General features: G+C 37.8%; 1 protein-coding gene across 6 annotated transcripts in view; it reads right to left on the bottom strand.

The window, feature by feature from the left end:
• The window catches only part of NOL4 (nucleolar protein 4), a 290,369-nt gene that overhangs the window by 35,777 nt on the left and 227,042 nt on the right, over positions 1-27,550 (bottom strand). For all 6 annotated transcript variants that reach the window (XM_028525063.2, XM_028525061.2, XM_036009175.1 and 3 more), the window contains one exon: positions 64-244. In XM_028525063.2, the coding sequence (XP_028380864.1) occupies positions 64-244 (181 nt within the window). The remainder of the gene's footprint in view (positions 1-63; positions 245-27,550) is intronic.

Raw genomic sequence — 27,550 nt, 5'->3', positions numbered from 1 at the left:
AGAGAATTGACTATCCCCAATTGGACACACACACAAGAAACACAATATATAATACAGACTCACCACTACTGGAAGCATCATTCAGATTCAGCAATCCTCCTCCTAGCCCTCTGTAACTATGGTAACTGTAGGTCCCATTGCCGTTGATGTACAACACCTCCTGTGAGCCGGAAACCGCTGAGGTTGAGTAAGTGGCCTGGGCCGCCTCTGGTTTACATTGTTTGTCAGCTGGAGCAGACTTGTCCTGCAATGACAACATTCCATTATGTGTCAAATCCCTGTGCTATTTTACCTTGAACAGGACTATCTTATTGTCTACACAGCTGCATTGAATAAGAAACAAAGTACACTAGTCAGTATTAAGTCAGCACCTACACATGTTCTCAACAACTTTGCTGAAGACTGAAAAAAAGGAAAGCAAAGCAATGGTGTGAGATGCATTGCAATGGAAAGATGGCAATTTACAATGTCCAGCTGAATTTAAAATTATATGCAGAGAGTTCACATAGCCAAGAGGTGGAAGCAAACTACATGTTCAGTGACAGATGAATAAAAACACATTATAAATAAAATGGGGTATTATCCACATTTAAGGAAAGAGAGAAATCTTGTCATATCCTACAACATGGATGAATCTTGAGGACATAATGCTAGGCAAAATAAGCCAACAACAGAAAAACAGAAATTGCAAGAAGTACTTATATGAAGTATCTAAAGTAGTCAAACTCAAAACCAGAAACTAGAAAGGTGGTTGTAAGGGGCTGAGGCTGGGGGCGGTGGGGAGCTGCTCACTGTCTTGTCAGTCATGCACGAGGGGGCCAGTTCTGGGGAGTCTGCGGGACAACTGTGTGCACATAGTCAGCAGTACTGTACTGTGCACTTACAAGTTGTTGGGAGGGCGAATGTTATGTTAAAAAAATTTTTTAAAAGAACTAGCTAGGCTTAAAATGTGAGGAGAAATTATAATTTGCAAGAAAACATTTGCAAAAGTTGACTTTCTTGAAATTTTTTTGTAGTCTCTTGCTCTTATAATTGCTCTCTCAATCTCTCTCTCTCTCCTTCTTCTCTGCATTCTTGCCTGCCTCTCTCCCTCTCACTCCTTTTATTTTAGGATTGTGGCAAAATTTATTGCATACCAACTCCACAATAGGACCATTACATACATTACACAGCCTGACAAAGACTTGAATGACCCAGGCCCTGCAGTTTGTCTCTCCCAGGTTCCACTCACTAGTGTCTGTAATCTGTGCTTCAGAACTTCTAACCATGGTTAAATTGTAACCGTGTTAAGTCAAATCTCAATTAAGATTGAAATTTGGATAAAATTGTATATATTTTCAATAGTAAAACAAATGATTTCTCTTTAGCTGTGAGTTTATAAAGTCTAAAATATATACCACATATGAGGTCTGTTGGGAAAAAGTTCAACCATTGTTAACAAGAGTAGTTTGCATGACATCAGTGTAACCTAGCAGCCAAGGAGAGTGGACGGGGATGCATATGTGTGAACAATGATGACTTCACTGTACTAGTCAGTGGGGGTGGCAGATGCCGTTGAGTGAGCATGTGTACTGTGTGACCGTCACATTCAAAATGACCAAGTGAGTAGAGCAATGAATCTGTGTCAGATTTTGCATTAAGCTTGAACATTCCTGCGCAGAAAGTACTCGGAAACTATTTAGAAGGCTGCAACTATGGGCAACTGGTGATTGGCAACTTCATCACAACAGGCTCACTCATGCATCACATCTTGTGCAGAGGTTTTTACTGAAATATCAAGTCACCCCAGTGACTCAGCCCCCCTACAACCCACATTTGACACCCTGCAACTTCTGGCTTTTCCCCAAACTAAAGTCACCTTTGAAAGAGAAGAAATTTCAGACTGTTGATGAGATTAAGGAAAATATGATGGGCAGCTGATGGCAACTTGGAGAACTCTGTGAGCTCCCAAGGTGCCTGCTCTGAAGGGGACTCAGATGTCATTGTCCTGTGTAGTGTTTCTCATATCTTGTATCTTCTTCAATAAATGTCTCCATTTTGCCTCTTGCATGGCTGGATACCTTCTGGACAGACCTCGTATGTAATTTCACTTGCCTGTTGCATTCTTCATCTTTTCTTTTTAAAAAATATAACATTATAAATAAATGTCTAGCAAATTCTTAGGAGTATTTTTGTCTTTAGAGTGCATGTTTAAAAAAACTAGTAACTTTTCAGATACTTTTTTGTTGTATCAAGTACTAGAGAATGATGAAACAGTGAACCCAGTAGTATTGTCATATTAAGACATATTGTAATCTTTCATGCAGTGAAAGCATTGCGTGACTGTCAGATTTGTGCAGTTAGGATTTTGCTTTTGTTCTTCTGATTTTTTCTACTCTAACTGACCCATTCAACTCTGATAATTACACTCAGCTGTAGAACTTAAGCACATGATCTCTGAGCTTTTCATCTTTACATTTTTAGGTAGGTGAGATTATGAAATAAACAGCAAAATTCCTCATTATAAGTTGAACAGAAAATAATGAAATTTTCCAGCACTGCTTTGTAAAATAAAACATGCACTGACCTGAACTGGTGTATGAACTGCAATGTCTGACTGTAATTCTCTTTTGTCATTTACGCCTTAGAAGCCGCTGGGAGGGCAAATGTTAGAATAACACTTTTCTTGGGCAATACTGTGCTAAGGAAGGGACCCAGGTGAGAGCAAATTATGTTGGTATCACTGGCTCTACTATTTGAACTGGGCAGTCAGCAAATTCTAATTTTTTTTAAATTCTGAAAGTTACCCTTTTCTAGGAGAGTGTACCCAAAGACAGTGGGTTTTATACCACGGTTCTCTAGAAAAGAAAAGTACTGGGCCACGTCCAGTGACATTTTCTAAAGACATAAAATATATATGTGTGGTTTTTTGGTGCTATGATTAAATTTTCTATTACAAATAGTAAAGAAGTTTAAATCATCTAAGATATTAAACACGATACTTCCAGGAATCTTCTGTTACTATATGTATGTGCCATAATAAGTAGGTGTGGGGTGAGTAGTCATACCAATTACAGTGCTACTATGAACAAGAATTAATAATAAGGCACGATCAGTGCTACATCAACTATTAGAATCTTAGGATCTATTACCAACATTCTTTTAAATGACCATTACAGTGACAGGGTGAGTGGAGAATGATCAAGCCGATGGCAGCTACACCTCATGCAGCATCTGAAAGTCTTTCATAAAGGTACAATAAAATGGTCTCACATCTAGGAGTACGAATCTCCTCCCTGTCTGGGGACAAAGACTACCATACATATAATATATCCACCCATACTATATTACAATATATATCATATATATAACATTCATATTTAAAGTATATTCACTCACACTAAAATACAGATGTGTCATATATATATTCATTCAGTTGATGCTTATTAAACAGGTAGAGCTTATCAAAAGACTGATAGATGAATATGTGATGTTTACGCGGGTTAGTTTCACACATAGAACTTCTATTTCCTATAAAGTAGACTTAGACTGTAAGGCTTCTGGGGGAAACGTCCCCGAGTCTCCCAGAGGTTATGGGACGAGGGCATACAGATGATTTCGCACTGGCTCCTTCCCCTTCACCCAGACCAGCACCTCTGCTCTGTGCTCATAAAACCACTGCAAAGCGTTACGAAAACCACTGGGCTCTGAGGTATTCTGTCAAGGCACACAGTCGTTCAAATTCTGAAAGAAGAATATTCTATACTTCACAGCTATTTCAAGGGCCTTGGGAAGGGGCTGGCTTCAAACAATCCACCCTCTGTAATGTCCCCGTTTCTTGATTGAAAATAACTTGAGCAACATAAGATTTCAGTTTCTGTTGAGCTGGTCAGAAGGTCCATTTAGTTATTTTTCATAAAAATAAAGGACATTTTTTCATTTTCAACAATAAGTTTATTGATTTGGGTATTTTGAGTATGTCGGCTGTCTCCTGCATGATATAACATTGATTGTTCTCAATGTCTTGATCTGATCGCTGTCAACTTCAGCTGGTCTACGCAACTGTGGAGCATCGTCCAGTGAGAAATCTCCAGCATGAAACCTGGCAAACCACCTTTGACATGTTCAAGCAGTCACAGCACTTTCCCCACACACTGCACAAATCTTTTTTTTTGCATTTAGATTGTTTTTACCTTTCTTCAGACGATGAAGCCTAGTATGCTGAAAATGTTACTTTAGTCCATCTTCAATATTAAAATGGCTACACAAAACTTGGTAAGGGTTTTTTTTTTTTTTGTTAATGCACACTGATGTAACAGCTGTCACAATACAATCCAACACAACTGTTTTGACTGAAGCTAAAGACGAGCACTACTGGAGCCATCGTATGGAAAAAGCCAAATGAACTTTTTGGCCAACCTAATAATTTGGGGAAATTGGTGGCTCTTCTGAAACACACCAATCTATTTTTCTGTGATAAGAAAACGACAATAAAATACACTTCCAGGAGAAGAGTTTCTTAATGATGAGAAAAAAGCAAGACGGCGTGGTCCCAATGTTTTTTCATTGATATTTTTGTATAATAGAATTTGTATTATCAAACATGAACACACTATATTTAAAATCTATCTCCATCTTTCATTACTAACTGTTATTCCAAACCACAGTAGCTGCACTAAGCAGCAGATAATGAATTCCATTAATAATCAAAATAGGCTTTGGAGGGAGTCATTTGTATGTAAACAAAGATTTGCATTATTAAGTTCTTGGCCATCCACTATATGTTTAGAAATATGAAAATTCCAATAAAATTTAGTCTGTATTGTATTTTGAGCAGAAGTTTAATATAAAGATAGTTCATGTTTTTCTCTTGAATGAACACTAATATTGGTTTCAAAGAAGCATAGATTTTAATGACATAAAAATAAATATCCCATGGAGTCATACTTTATCTCTGTAAGCAACTTTTAATAATCATTAGCTCCCAAAGTCTCAAAGAAACAGCTTGCCCCCTGGGTTGCTATGAAGATTATTTTCAAAAGAGAGTAACATTAATATGTTACAATATTGCATGTCCAGGCAATGAAATTTTACTCAAACAAAAAAAATCCTATCCCAGCGTTAGTAAGACATTTAAAATTTTCCTTTAAAAATTCCATAAAAATGATTGAATGACCACCAGCAGTGTACTAGATAATACAGAATTATAGATACTACGGAGTTGCTTTGATTCAGATTTGATTAAAAACATGCAACAGGTTAAAGAAATACTTATGGTGATTTGTATTATTAGGCTCTAGCCTTATCAATAAATACATCCTTCAAGGCCCATCCATGTTGTTGCAAATGAGTGGCAAGATCTCACCTTTTTATGGCTGAGTAGTATTCCACAGAGTACGTATGTGTACACACACACAGGTACCACATCTTCTTACCCATTCATCCACTGATGGACACTTAAGTTGTTTTCATTTCTTGGATCATGAGGGTATTATGCTAAGTGAACTAAGTCAGATAGAAAAATACAAATACCTATGATTTCACTCATATGTGGAATATAAAAACAAAAGGAAAACAAAAAGACTTATAGAGGCACACAACAGATTTGTGGTTATCAGAGGGAAAGGGGTGGAGGGAGGGCAAAACTGGTAAAGGTGCTCAATTGTATGATTACAAATGGAAGCCAAACTTTAGGTGGTGAGAATAGCGTGGCACATAGAGGGGTTCATTTGTAGTGTTGTACACACAAAGCTTATTTTATTCTATAAACCAATCTACCTTAAGTTTTAAAAATTAAAATTATATCCTTGATGTACTAATTATGTATGTCATATTTTTAAATGGCCTTATAACAGGATGTGATTAGGTATAGATGAGGGCAAGAGTGGTTTGAAAGTGTAAACGTTGTCTATTCATGACTGGCCCATTACACGCTGTTTGAGAGGCAGGTCTGTAGTCCTCTGCACTCAATCCACAGGCACTGGACAGAGACAAACTTCAGTTTGCTAGACCTGATCTGCTACGTGGGTCATTCAGGTTGTATTTCTAACTCACTGCAGGTACGTGAGGAGTCCTTTACTCAAGTACCTTAGACAGACATTTTTAAAAAATGAGATTTGCTTGATTCCACTTAACTTTCTAAGAGTAGGTTTCCGAATAAATTGGCACAGAAAATGTTCCATTGCCTTACTGTATCTCCCAAGGCCTCTACTCTTTCTCAGACTTTATATCCTCTACCATCTATTAAATATGCTGTGTTTTCATTGTTTGACTATAATCAAAACAATAAAACTTACTGCTAGATTCAATAATTTAGATACCTTTTTTCTATTTGCCTTTTACCTTACACTGTTACAGCAATTGGTGTTTGCAAGGTATTGTTGCATCGATATCAAATTACACTTTTAGTTCATTATTGTGAAGGCATCAGTGATCCACATTTTTTAAGGTGAAGAAACAGGCAGAGGCCTCAAGCTTATCCATGCAAAATAGTAAACACACAGATAATTCAGGCATCAATTTGCCTGAATTTGCTGTAAGATTGTTACTAGATTTCTTTGTAGCCTATATGACAGAAGCATTTTCACTTAAGTTACTGCTCTGAATTTCTCCTTTGTTCTCTATTAGTATTGATCGGGTGAGGGAGTGCAATACATTTCGCATATAAACTGCTGGAAAACACCTCTACCTTCTAAAAGCTTCTCTTTTTCCATTGATAGTAATTGTTCCAGAACTAAGTACATTGCTAAGCGTTTCCAGGGAAATTCATAAAAGATCTCAGAGAACCAGAGATCCCATTTAGACTGCTTTCCTGCTAAGAAAAAATTGCCTGCACTCAAAAGTAAATGTGCTTATTACCTGCAATAATGAGAAGTAACTTATGATGGCATCGACACACGTGCACACACTCAGATACATAATAACTTGCAGGAAGTCATCCCTTTCATGTCGTCAGGAGGTTTCCATACAGTCTCTTCCACTTCTTGATCACACAAATGATTAAAATGCCCACACAGAAGGTGGATCTTTGCAAAGATGCTCCCAAACCCACTAAAACGGGTAATAAAGAGGGGTATTGTTTTGACTAAATCCAAGGAACCATGATAAAATTTGAAATGATACAGAGGCTAGATTGAGTTTGCTTCTGACTTGAGAAACCAAAATCACAGCAGTTTATCTGTTACCCAGAGTTTTATTAGTTTTTGAAGAACAGATTATTATGTTGACAAATTCTCCCCATAGCGATATTTACACACAAATATACATGATTTTATAAGCATAGAGCTTTGTTAACTGTTGCCTAAAAGAAAAATACAAAATAAAAAGGGCCCCCAACCCAAATATATACATGGCTGGCAAGGAGTAACCAAGTACACCGCAAAGATTATCTCCTCCAAAGTTCCTCCTGAGGGCCATAAAGTTTTAATCTTAAAATATAAAAATAGGGACTTAGCATTTTTAAATTACAATTTCAAATGCAATACCCTGACATTTAGTTACTGGACAAAAAAAATCAAATTTAAAAAATATATTTTTTTCTATATAGGTTTCTAATAGTTTTTAGCTGCTTTATTGATATGACTAAAATGAAAATTTAAAAGTAATGCTTGAGGTTCTAAAATCTGATTACAGATATAAAACTTTTTTAAATTAATTTTACATGCCCATCATAGTATTTTTTTCCTCACAAAAATCTTTCAGTTTGAATAAAAATACCAAATCAGTATCACTAACATTAAATTTTAATGTATATAGTGGTGCAAAAATAAGTTTACAGTATGTATGGGAAATATCATACAATAATAATAATACAAGAGAAACTGTGTTTCATACACTCACAACTGTAAACCTACTTTTGACCCATCCTGACTTTTGGTATATGTTCTTGTAATCATATTTTTGTTTTTCAAGTTTTTACTTTTCATATTCTAAATAAATCTACATTTAGGAAAACATAAAACATTTTTAAAATACTTTATTTGCCTTTCGGTTTTATTGATTAAAAACCTTTCTGAAATTATTTTTTAAATCTCCTTTAACAATGTTCTGTTTCGTTAAGAAAGCTGCAGTGCTCTGCATACGGTGATTCTACTGCGGGCGCGCTTTCAGGTACTGGCTGTGTAACTGTTACTCTCAAATTCTGGCTTCCATTCGCAGCTTTCCCTCTGAGGCTCAGGCCTGAATTTCCCATTATTCAGTTATGTCAAATTTAATATTTTGAAATTAAATTCATTTTCTTTTTCCTCCAGATACCCATTGCAAAAATTTTTAATTAAAAAAAACAACAACAACAACATCTGTTCTATCACCAGTTTCTTGTTCTAGTTAACACATCGTGCCAATTTTTTTTCCCTCTTACCCTGGCTCCCCTCAATCACACAATATCCAAGTCCTCTCAGCTCCGTCTAGGAAACCGCCTGCAGCGGCGTGCATTTTGGCCACGCTCATTGCTAAGGCAATTTAGAGCTCCAGAATCTCTCAGTTGCCATTGTGATAACCTCCTGACCAGGGTTTACTCCCTAATGTCTTATCCATATCTTCTCAAATGCGTCTTTTTAAATCACTTATCATGTTTATGTATCTTGAAAATCTTTTGAGATTTCTCTCCCCCACCCCTGGAGGTTGGAACCCAAAATTCCTGACATCTAAAGCTCTTCAGAGTTGAGAACAATCTTTCCAGCCACATTTTTGATCACTTCCTCTTCTCCACTCTATACTCTGATTATAACGTAAACTGAAAAATAAAATCTTACCGCTGTAATATTCTGAGCCAGCTAAATTGCCCTGAGTGTGTGCCAATATATAGGAAGCAAGTTTCTCATAACTGTTGCACATATTATATCCAACAATGCATTTGTCATTTAATTTTTAATCTCATTTCCAGAATTTTAACACATGCAATATTAAATAACAAAGTACATTTTTTTCTTAAAAGTTGTTTTTTCACTTTTTGTGTGAAATAAAGTATTATCTAGATAAAGCAGGCTTAGACATGGCTTTCATCAAAAGTAAGGAGGGGAGATGGTATTTTCCTTTTTTCACAGCCTTACTAACTGAAATTTCAGATTGACAAAATATTTTTCTCTATAAATCTCTGATCTCTCCCCCAGATACCCTCCAACAAAAGAAGCAGGGCATATTTGAAATTCTTGTATATCTTCTCCAGTATACAATTATCTTTATGAAAAAAAATGTAAGAAAAGCAAATAGAGAATAAAAGATAACCCATGAAAAAAAAAAGAATTGTATGAGGTCTGTCCACAAGGTATCCAGTCATGTACAATGAAAAAATAGAGACATTTATTGAAGAAGATACAATATACAGGAAACATTGTACACAGGACAATGATACCTCAGGCCCCTTCAAAGTAGGCACCTTGGGACCTCACACAGTTCTCCCAATTGCCACCCGCTGCCATGTCATATTTTCCTGAATCTCATTGATGATCTGAAATCTCTTCCCTTTCAAAGGTGATTTTAGTTTGGGGAAAAGCCAGAAGTCGCAGGGCACCAAAACTGGGTTGTAGGGGGGCTGAGTCACCTGGGTGATTTGATGTTTCACAAAAACACTGCACCAGACGTGATGCCTGAGTGGGCACCTTGTCATGATGAAGTTGCCAATCACTGGCAACTTCAGTGGCCCCTCGGGGCAGCCTTCTGAATCATCTGAACAGTTTCCACAGAAAAATGTTCAAGCTTAACACAAATTTTGATGGAAATTTGTTGTTCTACTCACTCAGTCATTTTGAATGTGATGCCCACACAGTACACATGCTCACTCAACAGGCCCCGCACTGACTAGTACAGTGAAGTTGTTATTGTTCACACATGTGCATTCCTGTCCACTCTCCTTGGCTGCCAGGTTACATTAATGTCACACAAACTGTTCTCAGTATATTAACAATGGCTGGACTTTTCCTGGACAGATTATATATATATATATACACATTGTATTTTTCAGACTATAAAACACACCCCCCCCCCAAATTTGGTAGGAAAATGCAGCAGTGAACCTGCTCCTGCCTCCTGTGACCCCGCTCCACTGCATTGAGACAGATAAGCTACATTTGGACTATAAGACGCACCCCTCTTTTCCTCCCAAGTTTGGCGGGGGGGAGTGCATCTTATAGTCCAAAAAATATGGCATATTAATCCTTTCGTTCTCAGTTGCTATAGATCAAAAGACCTGGAACCAAATATCCTACTGAAGATGGGCAGTCTGAGGAGTGCCAGCACATTGACACTCTAACCATCGGTAAATCCCCTCAAAGCAAGACTTTACACATGATGATTACGTTAGAATCTTTAGCTGTAAAACATTACAGCTATAATCAAAATTCAAAACAAACATTACAGTTATAATAAAAATTCAGAACAAATACTTTTAAACTTTGAAAAGCACAGTAGGGGTTGATAAGAATTTTTTAGAGCAGTTAATCATTAGCTGTTACATAAAGATCCTATTAACACAGTAATTTCAGAAGATTAAGGCTAATACCTACATAATGGTTATCCGGAGTATGATTGTGTAGCAAAAGGTACATTATTTCTCTCCACTCTAATCAAATCTGTGATAAAGAGGCTTTATAAGGGACTTATTAGTTTCTGGTAATTAATGACTGTATTCTCTGATAAGGCTACATATTTATTTTATGTTGTCCATATAATATGCACATATTATTGATTAATGCTCAAAAAACTCAGGTATTAATGCTGTTTGACAGATTTTCATTCAAAAAAGATAAAATAATGCATACCACTTTAAAAGATCAATTAAGAGAAACACAATTAAGAGAAACAAAATGATTTTGTTTTCATTTCCATACATACCAGTTTTCCCAAAGCACAAGGTTAAGCTACAATTTTTGGTCAAATTATGGTAGGATACATTGTCACCAATGGCTATATAAGCCTAAATCAACAAAACTCGAGCCAAGTACATTATTTTTTTTAAGAGTTTATTTATTTTTAGAAGGAGGGAGAGGGCGGGAGAAAGAGAGGAAGAGAAACATGGATGTCAGAGAGAAACACTGATGGGTTGCCTCTTGCATGCCCCCTACCAGGGGCCTGTCCTGTCCTGGCTCACAACCCAGGTCTGTGCCCTGACAGGGAATCAACTGCTGACCTGTTGGTTTGTGGAACTATGTCCAACTCACCGAGCCACACCAGTCAGGGCTCAGGCCATGTACTTTTAAAGTGACTATTTATTTATCCCAGATGTCAGTTGCCCAAAATTTTCTAAGTATGCTCTTGAGATTATTCACCACTGACTTAAGAAAATTAGGCTGAACTGGTAAACGGACACCTGAAAAATACAAAGTTTTCAAAAACTGGCAATGGCTGATGATTTTCATCTTTTTCACATTTCTTTTTGAGCAAGTAGAGATACTTCACTAATGATGTTATTTCAACACTGATGTTGGGAGGTAATCATAAGTGGCCTCCAAATTAGAAACAGGTGTGCTGGCATGGTTGCATGAGCAGAATGACGAACAATTCCTTCCTCCTGTCACTCTGTATAATGAATTCCTTCACACCTACTTTTGATGAACATTATGTTCAATCATACACTAAGCATAATTCCATCTGAACTGTATACCTTGAAGGAGCCATATAATTGAGATCTTAATTCCTACACAATGGAATAAAAGCTTACAGATTATTCTAATTTAATTTAAACTGGGCACAAAAATCACCCATCCATTTTGATATTTCAAGTATATTAATTATGAAATAGTCAAACTAAGGCAATTAGAAAAGCCATCAAAATGGTGATGCTTGAATTATTGAGTGATAATACTTTTACATTAATGGGAAAATGAATTTTAAAGGGAACGTTCACCAGACAACGTGAAAGAATCTAGAAATAATCTAGTAAATTTAAAACACATTGCCTGACTACACATGGATGTAGGTGTGTAGATAAATAAATGTTATGCTTTAAAAAAAAATTCCTCTCCTTAATAGTGCTGCTTCTGTTACTTAGAACTTGGTTATGTGAGGTGCTCTGATTTACCATGTAGACTGTGGATATAGGGTGTGAGGAATATCACTGTTGGCATGTTTCTTCATATATCAGATATAAAGTTTGTATTTTTTCCATCTACAATGAGAAATTCATTTGTTATTCAGGAAGTCATTAATTTTTAGAAGTTCTCTAACTGCTCAAAAATATATACAAGTAAATCCGTTAATGTTCTTGCATACTACTTGTATTTGGAGAGTAGTGGTATTATCTTCCTTAAAATCTACTGGATTATATTACCCTAATCCATGATAATTTTTAGTAGAACCAGTATAACTAAGTTTCTCTTCTCCTTCCATTTAGATTCTCTATGACTCTGCTTCCTTCTCTGCATGGTTTCCCTGGAAAATTTCATCCATTTATGTCTTCATCTACCCCTTCTGCACTAAAGAACTCTAAATCTAAATCTGTATTTGAGACCTATCCCAGGTCTACATTTTCACCTACCTACTAGATATAAATACCTGCATACCTCACCCCATTCATTATGTCAAATTGTACACTTCATTTTCTTACATTCTCACTTCTCCAGGCATAATTTGCTCTGCCTCCTGAATTCTTGATTTCAATTAATGATGCCTTCATCTATATTGTCTCCTGAGCTACAGACCTATGTCATACTCACCAGGTCTCTATCACGATCATATATGCATAACCCAGGACAAAGTCTTACACAAACAATTCTATACACTACTGAGTTGTTTCAACAATGCTCTATTGAATGCCTTCTACTTACTAGGCCATAATTTGGCCAGGTGCTATGGATATATCACCAAATAAAATAGGATCCCTCCCCTTAAGGGACCTAGAGTCATGCAATGGGAGACAGACTAAATGAGAGTAAGAAATGAAAAACAGAAGTTCAGACAGTGATACACATTAATAATAGCATAAAATAGGATGATGTAAAAATTACTAGAAATGGATATCCAAGTAGGGTCCAAAATGGCAGAGAAGTAAGTAAAAGCTACATTACCTTCCTCCTAGGACCAACATGGAATTACAACTAAATTGGAGAGAAATCACCCAGAATAACCAACTGAACACTAGCTGGAGAGAAGCTTTATAATACAGATAGACCGAAGAAAGCACTTCACCACAATGTGACTTAGAGTGCAGAGGAGGCATGAGAGGGCTGGCTGGGATCCCATGGGCAGCAGTTGAAATTCCAGAGGGATATTTCAATGGCCAGTGGGTTCCCCCTGAGAACTGTAGGGACTTAACCCCAAGCTGGCCTCCCCAGCCTACAGCACCAGAGCCAGAAAGGAACCCAGATAACATCCAACTGTAAAAAGCAGCAGGGTTTCTATCTGCCAGGGAGAGAGAGCTGGAGATGCAGAGAGCCCCTTAAAGGGCCAACACACAAAATCTTATTTGCAGACACCCTGGGCTCTGGGCAAAGGGAGGATAGAGTGGACTAGAGATGCTTGAGGAGAGTCTGGGGTTGGTGGCTTTGGGGAGAGAACTGAAGGAACAGCTAACAGGATCTCTGTGCTGAGTCATTCCCCACACTGCAGGAGCCATCTCTCTCAGGCCAAGCACTCTGAATAGCATCAGCCTGAGGGATAGTAATGCCCCTGCCCGCAGGAATTACTCTGCCCTGCTCTGTGTTGTTTAAGCCTGCTGCTGATTAGTTTAACAGTTAAGGCAGAAAATACAAAGCAGCAGCCAAAATGGGAAGACAAAAACACAGACCCCAAATGAAAGAAGAGAATTCTCCAGAAGAACTAGATGAAATGGAGGCCAGCAATTTATCACATAGGGAGTTTAGGGTAGTGATTAGAAAGATACTCAACAGCATAAAAAAGACATCAAAACCATAAAGGATCAGTCAAAAATAAAGAACTCAATATCTAAAATAAAAAATACACTGGAAGGAATAAACAAAAGGTTAGATGGAGCTGAGGATTGAATCAGTGTTGTAGAAGACAAGGTAGGGAAAAAAAAACCCAGGCAGATCAGCAAAATGAAAAAATAAAAAAAGAGAGCTTAAGAAACATTTTGAACAACATGAAATACAACATCATCCAGATCATGGGAATGCCAGAAGCAAAAGAGAGCAAGAAAGGGATCAAGAACCCATCTGAAGAAATGATGACCAAAAACGTCCCTGATCTGAGCAAAGAAAATGTCACACAAGTCCAGGAAACTCAGAATATCCCAAACAAGTCAGACCCAAAGACACCTACACCAAGACACATCATAATTAAAATAACAAGGCTTAAAGACAAGGAGAGAATCCTAAAAGCCACAAGAGAAAAGCAGGTAGTTACCTACAAGGGAACACCAATTAGATTGGCATCTGATTAGTCATCAGAAACGTGTCAGGCCAGAAGGGAGTGGTGGGAAATATTCAAGGTGATGAAAAGCAAGGATTTACAACCAAGGCTGCTCTACCCAGCAAGGCTATAATTTAAAATGGAAGAACTATGGAGCTTCCCAGACAAGAAGCTGAAGGAGTTTGTTAACACCACACTAGTATTACAACGAATGGTAAAGGACTTGCTTTAAGAGGAAGAAGAAAGAAATGAATGTCCAGGAGGGAAAGCCTTTCTGAAAAATATACATAGGCCAATTAACCAAAAATGAAATGAAGAAAAAAAAAGCATCAGTCATGTGAAGATTTGGGAGAAATGCATCTGTGTGCATGTATGTGTGTGTGTGTGAACACAGCACAGAAATTCATTCCATAATTGATCCAAAATGTTCTTCATATCCAAAGATCTCTATGATCCACACGGTTTGGTCAATTATTTCATGGAAACAGTCACATAGTTTAGACTAAAACTTGCCTTACAACAGGAAATTGCAACAGCACACATTTTTGCTGATGTATTGAATATTCTCGATTCCCTCTCCTGGTGAAATCTCTTAACACTATGTCCTAGGAGTATAACCACTATGGACCCAATGCAGCTAGCCTCACTTGCTCTCTGGCTGCCCTCATGGTAGTTCAAAGGTTGAGAACTGAGAGTGCTTGTCCCCTCCCAGTCCAGAAGCAGCTGGGTTCCTCTACTGCACAACCTACATCCTATCAGACAGCCCCTCTCCGGGCCTCAGTTCCCACCTGGTTGTGCAAGCAGTGTCCTTCCATTGCTCCTCCTGGCTTCTCTCACTTGCAAGTCCTACTGTGCTTCACCACTGTCTTCTTGATTCCTTGGCCCATCTCACCCTTATGTAAATGTCCCTTTATTAAACATTCTTCTCTTCAAGGACCCTTTGGAATGTTATCTGTTTCCTGCAGGTACCCAGAATGACATAGTGCTATTCATTATAGAGCCAACCAGTGAACAATGAGTATACTTTTTAATCTAAATTTTTATCCCTACAGTATTAAAACTTTTCTGTGTGTTGTTTGTATTCTGAGCTACTAATCTCATTTTTTTTAAATCAAATTGCCTAACACAAAATAAAACCCTTTGGAATATTTTCCATATCATCAAATCTATCAGGCGTTCCATCAGTAACGTATTTCCCCTGGACATCTCTCCCCTGGAACTCTTTATATACTCCTTATCCTCCTAGTCCAATCACTTGCTTAGCCCAGGTTGGCAAGGTTGTTTTCTAGGCCTGCCACAGTGTCAGCCTAGACAGCCTTCCACTTCCACTGTGAGTCTCCTCTTTTTGGATTTGGTGACTTCCTCCTTGGGTGCGTTATTGTTCCATTGGACAATATTCTCCAGTGACTTTCTGAGAAAGACTCTATGGAAGATATATGCCAGATAATTATCTCAAATTATTTCTACCCCTCATGCTTGACAATTTGGATGGATTATCATTCTCACTTTTCCAGCCATATTGTCTAACTTCAGCCAGTTGTTGGTCCTCCTAGATTGATCTTCTTTTTACTTTTCTATTTAAGTTTCCATTCTTTGTCTAATTTTTGAAGCTTCTGAGTAATTTCCCAATGATTTTCCAATCTTAAAAAAGTTTGACTATATTTTTTACATTCTAAGATTTTCATTTTATCTGTTGTTCCTTGTTAAGCATTCATTTCTTATTTCAAGGAAATACCTTTTCAAAAAATACCTCTGAGGATAGAGACCAAGTTTTGTTTCAAAATTTTCTTCTGCCCTTTGATTTGCTTCTGATATCTGAGTGACAGGATCCATAGTTCCTTTAGCTCTCTGGCTTCTAAATTTTTGAGGGAAGAATTCTAGTTCCCTGAGTGGAAGAAATACCTATGCTGCCGTCATTTTGGAGCTAAGAAGTAAAAAAGGCTTACAGCAGAGATATATTGCCTTCAGTTTGAAAAATTTATTCTGTCCATTTTCAGTACATTGTTCCTGCTGTTATACCCAGTATCCCTTTTGCCTCCATCTCTCTCTCAGAAACCACTCGCAGACTACTTGGGTGGGAAGAGAGAAAGATCCCTTGGTAATACAGAACTTGGGAGAGGGCCTGAGGTCTAATGACTTCTTGGATACAGAACCACTTCTCCTGTTTTCATATTCATGCAAGTCCCCTGTCCGTAAGACCTGGTACCTTCAGTTATGAGACTTTCCAGGGTCTATGAAGATTGAATGGTTTCTTTTCTTTTTTTATTGCTGTTCAGTTACAGTTGTCTCTTCTTTTCCCCATTGTTCACCCCGACCCCATCTGCCCCCACTCCCACAGTCAATCCCCCACCGTTGTCCATTCCCATGAATCCTCCATTTGTGTTCCTTTTCTTGCCCCTTCCCCTTCTTTCCTCCGTTAGCCCCCTCCCCACTCTGCTCTGGTCACTCTCAGTTTGTTCTTTAGTTCCGAGTTTCTGGTTCTCTTTGGGTATCTCTCTCTGGCCACTTTTTTCCAAAAATTTGATGGAATCTCTCATTCTTTCCTGAGTCCTCCTCATTCCCTTTCTCCTTGTAGATCTACATTCTTTATATTTGCAGTCATTTTACTGGGGTTTTGGAAGGAAGTAGCGGTAAAGCCAAGGATTTGCTTTTCCATGTCCAAATGCATGTATACGTTAAAATGTATCAGATTACCTGTATCAGATTACAGGCAGGAAAACTTTGTGAAGCGATGCAGTAAGTTTATGATTTGGGTAGCTACATTAAGTATATCTATCTGAGATTCTTGTCATTTCAAGTGGTTTTACTACGTGAGATGGCAAACTCTATCTGAAAGTTCTGATAGAAAAAGAAAATTTAAAACATATAAACAAAAAGATCATGCTGCTTCTGTCATCTTGGCATTGTAAGACATTAAAGTTTATAATTTAAATATTTCAAAACTGTAAATAACACTTTTAAGTGGCTAGAAAAAAACTCATGTAAACGTACCTTATTTTCCTTGTGAAAGGACTATTAAAAAGGTGGATCGTGGTGATTTTCTAGACGCAGAACAAGGCATATGACAAAATAAAGCCAAGTATGCTGAAAGACAGCACCGCAAGGATGGTTCACATCTAACAGAAAAGCCACATCCAAAGACAGATGAGGTATTTTTTCTTAATACCTTCACTTTTTTCCACACAGCCCCCGCTAAACCCCCTTACCTCTGATAGTTGTCAATCTGTTCTATCTTTGACTCTGTTGCTATTTTGTTAGTTGATTTTGTTCATTAGATTCCACATATAAGTGAAGTCGTATGGCACTTGCTTTCTGACTGCGGTATTTCATTTTAGCATAATACTCTCCAGATTTGCCCATGCTGTCACAAAGTTAAGATTTCCTTCTTTTTACAGCTGAGTAGTATTCCGTTGTATAAATGTACTATAGGTGTTTTATTCACTCATCTACTGATGGGCGCTTGGGCTGCTTCTAAATCTGGACTATTGTAAATAACGGTGAAATGAGAATAGGGGTGCATACGAGCATGTTCTTTCAAATTAGTGTTTTGGGTTTCTTCAGATGTGTTCCCAGGAGTGGAACTGCTGCATCATAAGGCAGTACCATTTTTAATTTTTTTGAGTTAACTCCATATTGCTTTCAACGCATACATAGGCAATAGTATTACCAGAGGGAAAGGGGTAGGGGAGGTAGAAGAGGGTAAAGGGGGGGATAAATGGTGATGAAAAGAGATTTGACTTGGGGTGGTGAACATACAATATAATATACAGATGACATAGGATTGAACATCTGAAACCTATATAATTTTACTATCCAATAAAATTATTAACCATAATTTATGTCACCCCAGTAAATTCAATGGAGAAAACAAAGACTGATGAATGGAATGGTGCAACTAGAATAAAGGTCTTCAGAGGGCATGCCCCAGTCCTGAAGTCCTTTGCCTGAAGTCCTATGCCTTTCAATATTTAAACTGAGGCACATAACTACATTGATAGAATACTGAACAATTTGGGTGATAAGAAATAGGATGTCAAAAAAAGAGGGAGAAGACTAAACAATATACAAAGTCAAGAGCAACAGGATTTGATCAATTCCATTACAGGCTATTATTTTATAAGATGGATTTAACAGGGCTAAAAATATAGCCTCATACATAAGTCTAAAATATTATCTATTTACTATATGTCAAGAATTGCACTAATGAACTATCATACTATCAGAATCCACATGACATCCCAATAAACTAGGTGTTTATTATTAAGCTCTCAATTTATAGATTGAAAAAAATGGAGGCATAGAGCCTGCAGAGTGATTTATCAGAGATCACACACCTATAAAGACCTAGGCCTCTGACTCAGTCTGCAGGCTTCACCTGTGCGCTCTGCTGAGGAAGTCAAACAGTCCTTCCCAGGTGCCACTCGGTGTGCCCTCATCACTGACACTGTCCAGGTCAGAAAAACGGGGTTGCTGGAAGGTCTCACAATTCTATAATGAAATTAAAGGAATTTGAGGTTTTTAACTAGAGAAGACAAAAAAGTAATATTCATTTCTTTGTTCATCTGGAAATTATCTTTATCGGCTCCCTCTGTCAAACACTGTTCAGAACTCCTTTAGAGGCGGCTGGAAGAGATGAGAGGTAATTAGGGCACACACACAAATAGGCTAGCTGTATTGTCTTAATATCCAATGTTTACTTGTTTTAATGTAAGACAAAGGGACAATAGAATTGAGAAATTTTCAAAGAAAAGTACCTTGCTTTCATATATGTTTCCTTAATAAAAATACTATAGTGGATGCTACATATTAAGTTTGGGGGAGCATAAATAATACTAAATCTCTATCTTAGGTATATCTTCAGATGTTCATAAGCAAAAATTCAAACTTGTTTTTTAATCTTTTAAAATTTGCTAGCTGCCCTAAAGTATAGCTTCAAATACAAGCATCATTCAATTATTATGAAGAGCTGTTTTTATTCTATTTAAAACAACCTTTATAATAAAATTAAAGAAAGTGAACAATAATAAAACTGCACAGGATATTTTTTATGAATTCAGCATTATCTTCACTTCAAAACTTCCCTTTGATGGGATTTGCTGTTTGTTTTAACCCAGGCACACTGCAGGAAGCTGGATTTGCTGATAAGCAGTTTTTTCATTTCGGTACAAAATTAACAAGGTGATTAATACTTTTAATTTCCAGGAGTCTAAATTGTGCAAATGAACTACAACTTTCCTCCTCCTCTGCCTTTGGTGGGTCTTCGCAAACGGAGTGATGGGGCACAGTCCCGTGTGGAGACCCGTGAACAGTGTGTAAGGAGCCTGCTTCCAGTGAGAGGCTCATGTGCAGTTGTAGTAAAATGCCAGGCCTAGCCCTCCATTCTTTTATTACACTTCTTGTCCCGGTGCATTTGGGTTGACAAAGGGGCATGGTTCTGTCTGCCCTCCAGAATCCATCTAAGTAGGGTTGTTAGTCTTTGTAAAGCTTTTTGAGTGCTGTGGAATAGTGATATATAGGTAGAGTATTTAACGCCACACCAAAACCAAACCAAATCAAACCCCAATATGATCATTTTAAATTCTATAGAATACTAATTTAAAAGTGAGGGCCTCATTCATCCCTGGCTGGGTGGCACATTTTGTTGCAGCGTCTTCCCATACACCAAAAGGTTGCAGGTTCGAATCTCTGTCAGGGCATGTTCAGAGGACCACTGATTGCTGTTTCTCATCTCTCTCTCTCTCTCTCTCTCTCTCTCTCTCTCTCAATAAAAACGTTTCTTCAGGTGAAGATTTTTTAAAAAGTAAGGACTTTGTTCTAAGATGCGTGTGTGTGCCTTTTGGGGGGTTGCTCCCTGAAAGGCTGACTTTTCCTTACTGGGCTCCCTTGTTCCATCCACTGCTTTAAAGTGTTTCATGAGCTGTGGGCTTTCAGAATGCTTACTCCCAGGCATCCTTCATTTTAAATGACTACTTTTTTGCCTTACAACTGTATTATAATTCTAGCTTAGAGACTCGGGCCCCATTTACAAAGTAAATGCATCTTTGCTATGACCAAATATAGATGATATGTTTACCTGTTTGGGGACCCAGAGGCTTATCTTCCCCCTGAATTTGTCAGGAATAACAGCAACCCAGTTCAATGTGAATACTGATAGACACGTGCCAAGAAGGTGAAAAAATGATTTTGCTCAGTTTTTTCCCTTTTATGTGTTGTACCAAGCAAGGCTGCTGGTTTAAAGTAGCTCACAGAAATGATCCAAAAAGTTAGGATTTTACATAGGAATTAAACTTTAATGCAGTGGTTGGTTAAAGACAAAGTTCATAATTCAGCTTGAGTTTGATTTATATTAATATATTCTTACTGATACATATTCATATATTCTTCACATATTCTTAATAATATGTGTATTATTTCTAATGTAGCAAATATCCTCTCAAGGGCAAAACCACATATTCGTCCATGTTAAAATAGAGGGAAGAGTCAAATTTAAATAGCTTTCTCATTCCTGTTCCCTTCACATAATTTTCTTTTCTACTCTAGAAATGTGTAGGAGATAGGATCTGTGCATTCATATAAATTGGAATGAATAAAACCTGTAAAGACTATCTTATTTCTCATCCTAATTATTTTTTCAAAGGATTAGCAAAGCTTTAATTTTTAAAGCAAAAATGTTGGCAAGTATGTTTAGGTGATAACAGACTCTGCTAATATTGGTAAATCAAGTCTTCATACACTTCAGGTGGAAAACTCAACTGCCTCTAGAGGCCAGGCAAGGTACATGAATGTGTGAGGAGATGCAGCTTCAGGACGTGCGCATTTAAGAGGGCATGCCCCACTGAAAAGCATTCCAATGCAAAGATTTCACAGCACTCTGCAACCAAAGCTCTTCTGCAGTCTGCTACTCATTTGTCATCCCTACTATATACTTTTGATATACCTGGGTTTACTGGACTAAGAAATGAATGATTTGATTCTTATTTTTGTTTCTTTTCAGAATACTGGAGCACTGCTTTTCTGACTTGCGGAATCAAGTCATATGTTATAGTGCAGGGGTACACCGAATTATTCTTGGCAATACTTATAAGACCTAATGAGCGTGATTCATCTTTGCATTGGACCCTGTCACCACAGCAATAGTGCAGCCCCAGGTCCCTCTTCTGGGCTTCACAAACAGGGGCTGTTGACTTATTTAATACAAAAGTACCCACCACATGTATGTCATATCTGAGGTTCCAAGAACACGAGGCCTGGCCCTGTCATAAAGACAAAGACTCAGGCCCTCCTCCTTCCTGAGAGGGTTGCTCAGGAGGGGAGAAAGGGAAGGGATTTGTAGCGGGCAGCCCTGGTGTTTATCCCCTCAGTCTTGCATGGGGGTGAATTTGGGCTGTTAATGTGTCCGTCTTCATGCTAAGTAAGATATGTACCACTTTTTGGAACCTGCCTTACTGGATGCCTCCATAATTAAGAGATCACTGTCAAATTCTCTACAGTGCTTTCATATTCAGAGAAAAGTAACAAGGTAAACAAAGAAACAAAAGAGATGCACACACACGTGTGAATGTTAGTTTGATTTTAGAACAAAGTACACACATGTAAGCTTGGTCGGCACTTTACAGCTAATGAATAGACAGTACTTTTCAAGAAGCCGCTCATTAATAACTGGTTTCCTGCTCATCATTAAAAAGCACTTATTAGTAGTCTAATTACAGATGGCCTCGATCAGGAGATATGCACAGGGTATGCCTGCATAAATCACTGGATTCTGTAAGAGCTTTGTCTCTAAAGCAGAAAAAAATTTAAATCTACCACATTTTTCAGACCATAAGACACACCTAGGTTTTAGAGGAAGAAAATAGGGAAAAAAATTTGGAAGCAAAAAATGTGGTAAAATATTTAATAACATAAATAACATAATATTCCACCAATGTAAATGTAAACAGAACTCAACAGCAGCATTAACCACCATTATTCCTCCCAAATTTGGGTGGGGGGAGTGTGTCTTACAGTCCAAAAAATACGGTATATAATATTCCCATCTCACAATATTTATTACAACTAAGCAAATATTAAAAGATTAAGGTTTTTTTAAAGGACAGATGTTATGGTGGGGGGGTGGAGGTACATCACACAAAGTACTGAATACTTTCCTGTTGGACAGTAACGCCATAATAGTCTATTATGTAGGAAAGAGCACAGCACACACCAACAGACGAGGCTAATATTTGCCTTTCTTTTCGAATTCTGGTATTTGTACTCTCCATACTTATCACTGATTTCAGATGGCTCACCATTTCTTTATATTTTGATATAAAATTTCATTTTGTGTAAGCATTATCTATACTACATGCACTATACAGAAGAGAATCTATACCAGTCTCCTGGAAATAAAAATCATGTAATTAAAAACTAAATGAATGAATAGAATTATTGACCCTATTTCAAATCTTTAAATAAAACTCAAAGATAATTTGTTTTCATTAAAAAATTATTGAAAGTAGTTATGTATTTTGCACTTATAGATACACTTTAAGTGCTAAGCCTTCAATAGTTTGGTTGGTAAACTATTAGGTAAAACACACGGGCATAAGGCCATATGCACCTTCTTCAAAAAATGGAAAATGAGAACTGGAATTAACTCAAGTTGTGGGTTGAACTTGTTAATGCAAAGGAACCAGCACTTGATGATTTGGAAGATTTTCTAGAAAGCTTGCTTTGGAAATGGAGTGTGGCTGGACAACCCTATTCTAGCTAAAGAGATTAGGTGTGTGACTTAGTGAACCCAACCAACCATCTCAACACATGCTAGTGACAGAGAAAAGGCCATCCAGGAAGGATGTGTGAAAAACCCTCCTGTCAACCAGTATGGGTCACCTCACCCTCTCCAGGAGACTGATGAAGGTTTTGAGAACTTTATACCAGCTGGAAAAAAATGCAAGCCTGAACTGAAAGAGGCAGAAAGAGGGTAGAAAGAAGAATGACTGCTGGGGCAAAGCTGAAGGTGCAGAGACCAGAGCGGGCAGAGCTGACCGAGGCCAGCTGACCAGATGACCCTGGGCTGAGAGGGCACAGGTGGGCCAACAGCGAGGGGCTGCTGCCCAGGTGCGCTGGAAGGACAGAGTTGGGGCCACACTATATTATTCTCAGGACCTGGCATCTAATGGATTTTATCCTTCTGGGTTTTGGACTTTCTTGGGACCAGTAAACCCTTTTTCTAAAACCCCATTTTTCTGTTTTAGAATGGGCACACTATGCCTGTTCCATTGTTGTATTTTGGAGGCATATCATTTGTTTTCTAGGTTTCACAGATCCACAGATGGAAAGGAATTTTGCCCTCGGGTGGACCATACTGAGTCTCACCCTTTTCAATATTGGCTTATTTAAAAGATAATATTTGAGACCTTTTGAGGTGAATATATGTAGATGAGGTTTTAGGATGCAGCGTTGATGCTGTAATGGGATAGGACTTCTGATGAAGCTGGGATTGGTGGATGTATTTTACAAGATATGCTTTTGTCAGGGAGGGAAAAAGGGTGACTGTCACTGATTAAACTGTCCCCCAAAATCATATGTTGAAGTCCTAGCCTCTGATACCTTATTTGGAAATAGGGTCTTTGCAGATGGAATCTAGTTAAGATAAGACCATACAGAATCAGAGTGGGTGCTAGTCCAATATGACTGGTGTCCTATAAGAAGAGATGTAACAGCTAAAAATTGTAGTGGGGGATTTTAACCCACCCTGCCATTCTTCTGACATTGTTTCTGGAAGTGCTGACTCTAATACGTAGCTTGCAGATAACTAACATGTTTATATAAGAATCCTAGGAACTAACCTTCAAAAGATACAGACTCCGACCTTCAGGCATCCTACTTCTGGGGGATTTGCTGACCTTCGTCCATGCAGCCAGGATGATGTGGAGCCAAGATGCCTAAGCCAGGCTGATGCACACAGGACCATCACTTGCCTTATTGGAAAGGACAGTGCTCATCTGTACGATGTGCACGCAGAGAACTTTTCAACACCCTTCCTTGATCTCTTTGTTCTGCCCCCCTCTCCCTCCTTGTAAAAGCATCTGACTCCACTGAGAGGAGGAGAGGGGCTTCATGACATGTGTCCACCATCTTCCCAGGAGATGGCCTTCCAACATAAGCCCAGCTTCCAGGTTGCTGGCATCTCAATAAAACCACTTTCCTTTACATCAGCACCTGCCTCTCGAGTATTGGCTTTCTTAGCTGCAGGCAGCTGGACCTGCATTTGGTTAAAGACACAGACGCAGAGAGAAAATGGCCATGAGAAGATGGAGGCAGGAGGGCTGCCCCATGCCAAGGGATGCCTGGGGCTACTGGAAGCTGGGAGAGGCCAGGAAGGATCCTCCCCTACAGGCTTTGGAGGGAGCACAGCCCTTCCAATGCCTTGAGTTTAGTCTTCTAGCCTGCAGAGTTGTGAGAGAATAAATTTCTGTTGTTTTAAGCCACCAAGTTAGTAGCGTTTTGTGATGGCAACCCTAGGAAACTAATATAGCCCACTACAGTGAACACCAGTTTTCTTTGGCCTTTCCACATTCATCTGCTTTCCCTCCTCCTCTTAGTAACTGTTATCTGATTTTCCCTTACCACTCTTATTCCCTGCACAGTTATGCATCCAAAACTGAGCATGCAACCCATGCATATTCTGTTCTCTTGGCCTCAGCAGTTGCTTCAGGGATGAATGTGAAACCCAATCACGGTCCATGGGGAAGACAGAAAATGGGAGCTGCTGCAGCCACATTGCTAACCTGAGGGGCAACCTATGTGAGAATGGGTACAACAAACACGGAGCAGAGTCAAGGGAGCTGTGAGTGAGACCCTGTTTACTCTGAGACAATCACCACACACAATGCTGGCCCTACTGCTGGAGGTTTTAGTTACCTGAGCTTGTAAATTCCCTCTGCTTAAACTATTTTGACATTTTCTAACACTTTTAAGAGATTTTTGTGTTAAATTTCCCAGTTCTTGGCACCATCCATGGTCACTTGCTTTCAGTAGTCACTGAATGCCGGATTGCTCTCTCCTGAGTCCCTTCCAAACTTAGAATAAAAATGAAGTCAAGCTTTTGATCTGGTGTTTCGCTGATTACCTAATTAAGTGAAATGCTTTGAAAATTCCTAATTCAAGTTATCTCTGAGAAAAAAAAACAGTTAACCATGTTTTCTCATCTCTAAACATGTACTCACTAGATACTTCCACATCTAGGGCTCAGTCTTATAGGCTGCAGATTGCAACACAGAGGCCATTAGTCAGTTGTATCTCGATTGTCCTTCACTTTTTCTGGGAGGCATTACAGAGAAGAGTGTCTCTCTTCATATACAATACACGGATTTAGATTACATTGGCTATGCCTTCAATTTCTGTGCCATTTAGGTGAATGAATTTTATGTTTTTAAATACATTCTTAAAGATGTTAATTATAATAATAAATTAAATTTTCCATATTCTTGCATCCACAAAAGTTGTGCTTCCTAACTTTTTGGAAACCCCCCTAAAGCAATTTAAATGCTACATCTAAATTTAGTTTATCATGTGTTGTTTATTTTAAATGCATTTTTGTAATTTATGAAATGCTAGTTTGAAATTACTACAGAGTCAATATATTGCATAAGTTTTCCTCAAACGTTTAGCAAATACAAATTACTATTCTGATTATATTTCTATTTTTTCTTTCTCAGTAGCATTATATATATTTCATCAGCTCAAAAAAATGAAAAAAGTGCAATTTTTCATTTTCTTCTACAGGTGAAAATTCATATTGATTGAGAAACAAAGGAATACAAAATACACCCTCATGGATGTGGGTGTACTAATATTTTATAATTCTTATCTGATGCCTATTTCATAATTCTATAAGGTTTAGAAAGGTTTAAATATTTAGAAATTATTTAAGGTCATGATTTAGAATATACAGGTTCTCTGTTGATCATACATAGTATTAAGATTTCTATTCTTTGTTTCAGGTAAAATCATTCAAGATTATCATCCATCTTATTAGAATAGGAATTGTTTTTCTGCTAACAATTATAGGTTATCAGTTTATCTGAATGCTTGGATTATGCATGCATTAATAATTATAACTTTATAAAGTGATTGAATAATGGTATATAACTTAATGTTGCTAATAAGACTTCAGTTTTGGGAGGATGTGTCCACATTAACATCAAATTTAGCCTACTAAACCAAAAGTAATATTTCAGAATAACAATGAGTATTCCAGCAATAATCCCAAAGCTTTCTCTCTGTTTTAAACATATTGACAGATACTCTCTAGTTTATGTGGACATAATATATTTACATGTCTGCACGTTTTTATACATAACTTTAAATAGCTATCCTTTGTGTATAAGACACAGACATTGTAAGAACATACATATATTTGTAAATAAAAGTAAATATGGACAAGTAATTTATTTGCTGAGTACAAAGACAGCATACATAACACCACCACCACCACCACCAAAAAAACCCTACACCCAGTTTACAGCATCTCAACCTCTCTCTTGTCAGTAACACTAAAATATCTTCTCCCCAAGGAACAATACCCTAGAAACACAGTATCTACTTATGGTCAATGGCCCTGCAAATCATGTGAAGGCACATAGTTGTTATTGCCTTTAAACATGGACTTCTTATGGAATGAGTACTTAAAAATTAGACAAGCACTGAATAAAGGAGAAAGATGGCCACCAGTAAGTAACAATATACATACTTGTATATTCATGTTCAAATGTGTTGCATAGAGGGCAGTTCTTCCTCCATAGCTTGCAGTAACACTTATAACAAGCTGCTCTCTTCAGCCTGCTGCTATGACAACTCTCCAGGGGCAAAAGTCAGGTCAGCTCCCAGCATCTGTGTGTGGCTATAATTGCTTTGTCAGAAACCTAATAGCTGCCACCTTTTCCACACTGAACAGTGAAAAGCAACAGTGTTCAAAGAACAAAATGTTGAGAAATTCTTTGTCCCCTCCCCAACCTACACCCTTGGTTCTTATCACATTGTATTTGTGATTTTCTCTATTTGATGCTAAATTTGTGTTTACTAGGCTGTCAGACAACATTTCAAATTGCTCTATTTAGATACATCTTAACCATTCTCTGGAAGCATTTCTATTGTGTTAGCAGGCATCTCATTAAAAGGCTCTTTCCTTCCCTAAAACTCAACTTTTTGCCATGCCACATGAAACCACATATGGCTATTTATTGAGTGGTTACCCAACTCCTAGTATATAACTAGGTTTCTT

This window comes from Phyllostomus discolor, chromosome 9, assembly GCF_004126475.2.
Source record: "Phyllostomus discolor isolate MPI-MPIP mPhyDis1 chromosome 9, mPhyDis1.pri.v3, whole genome shotgun sequence".
Lineage (NCBI taxonomy): Eukaryota > Metazoa > Chordata > Mammalia > Chiroptera > Phyllostomidae > Phyllostomus > Phyllostomus discolor.
This window is presented reverse-complemented; position numbering and strand designations above follow the sequence as displayed.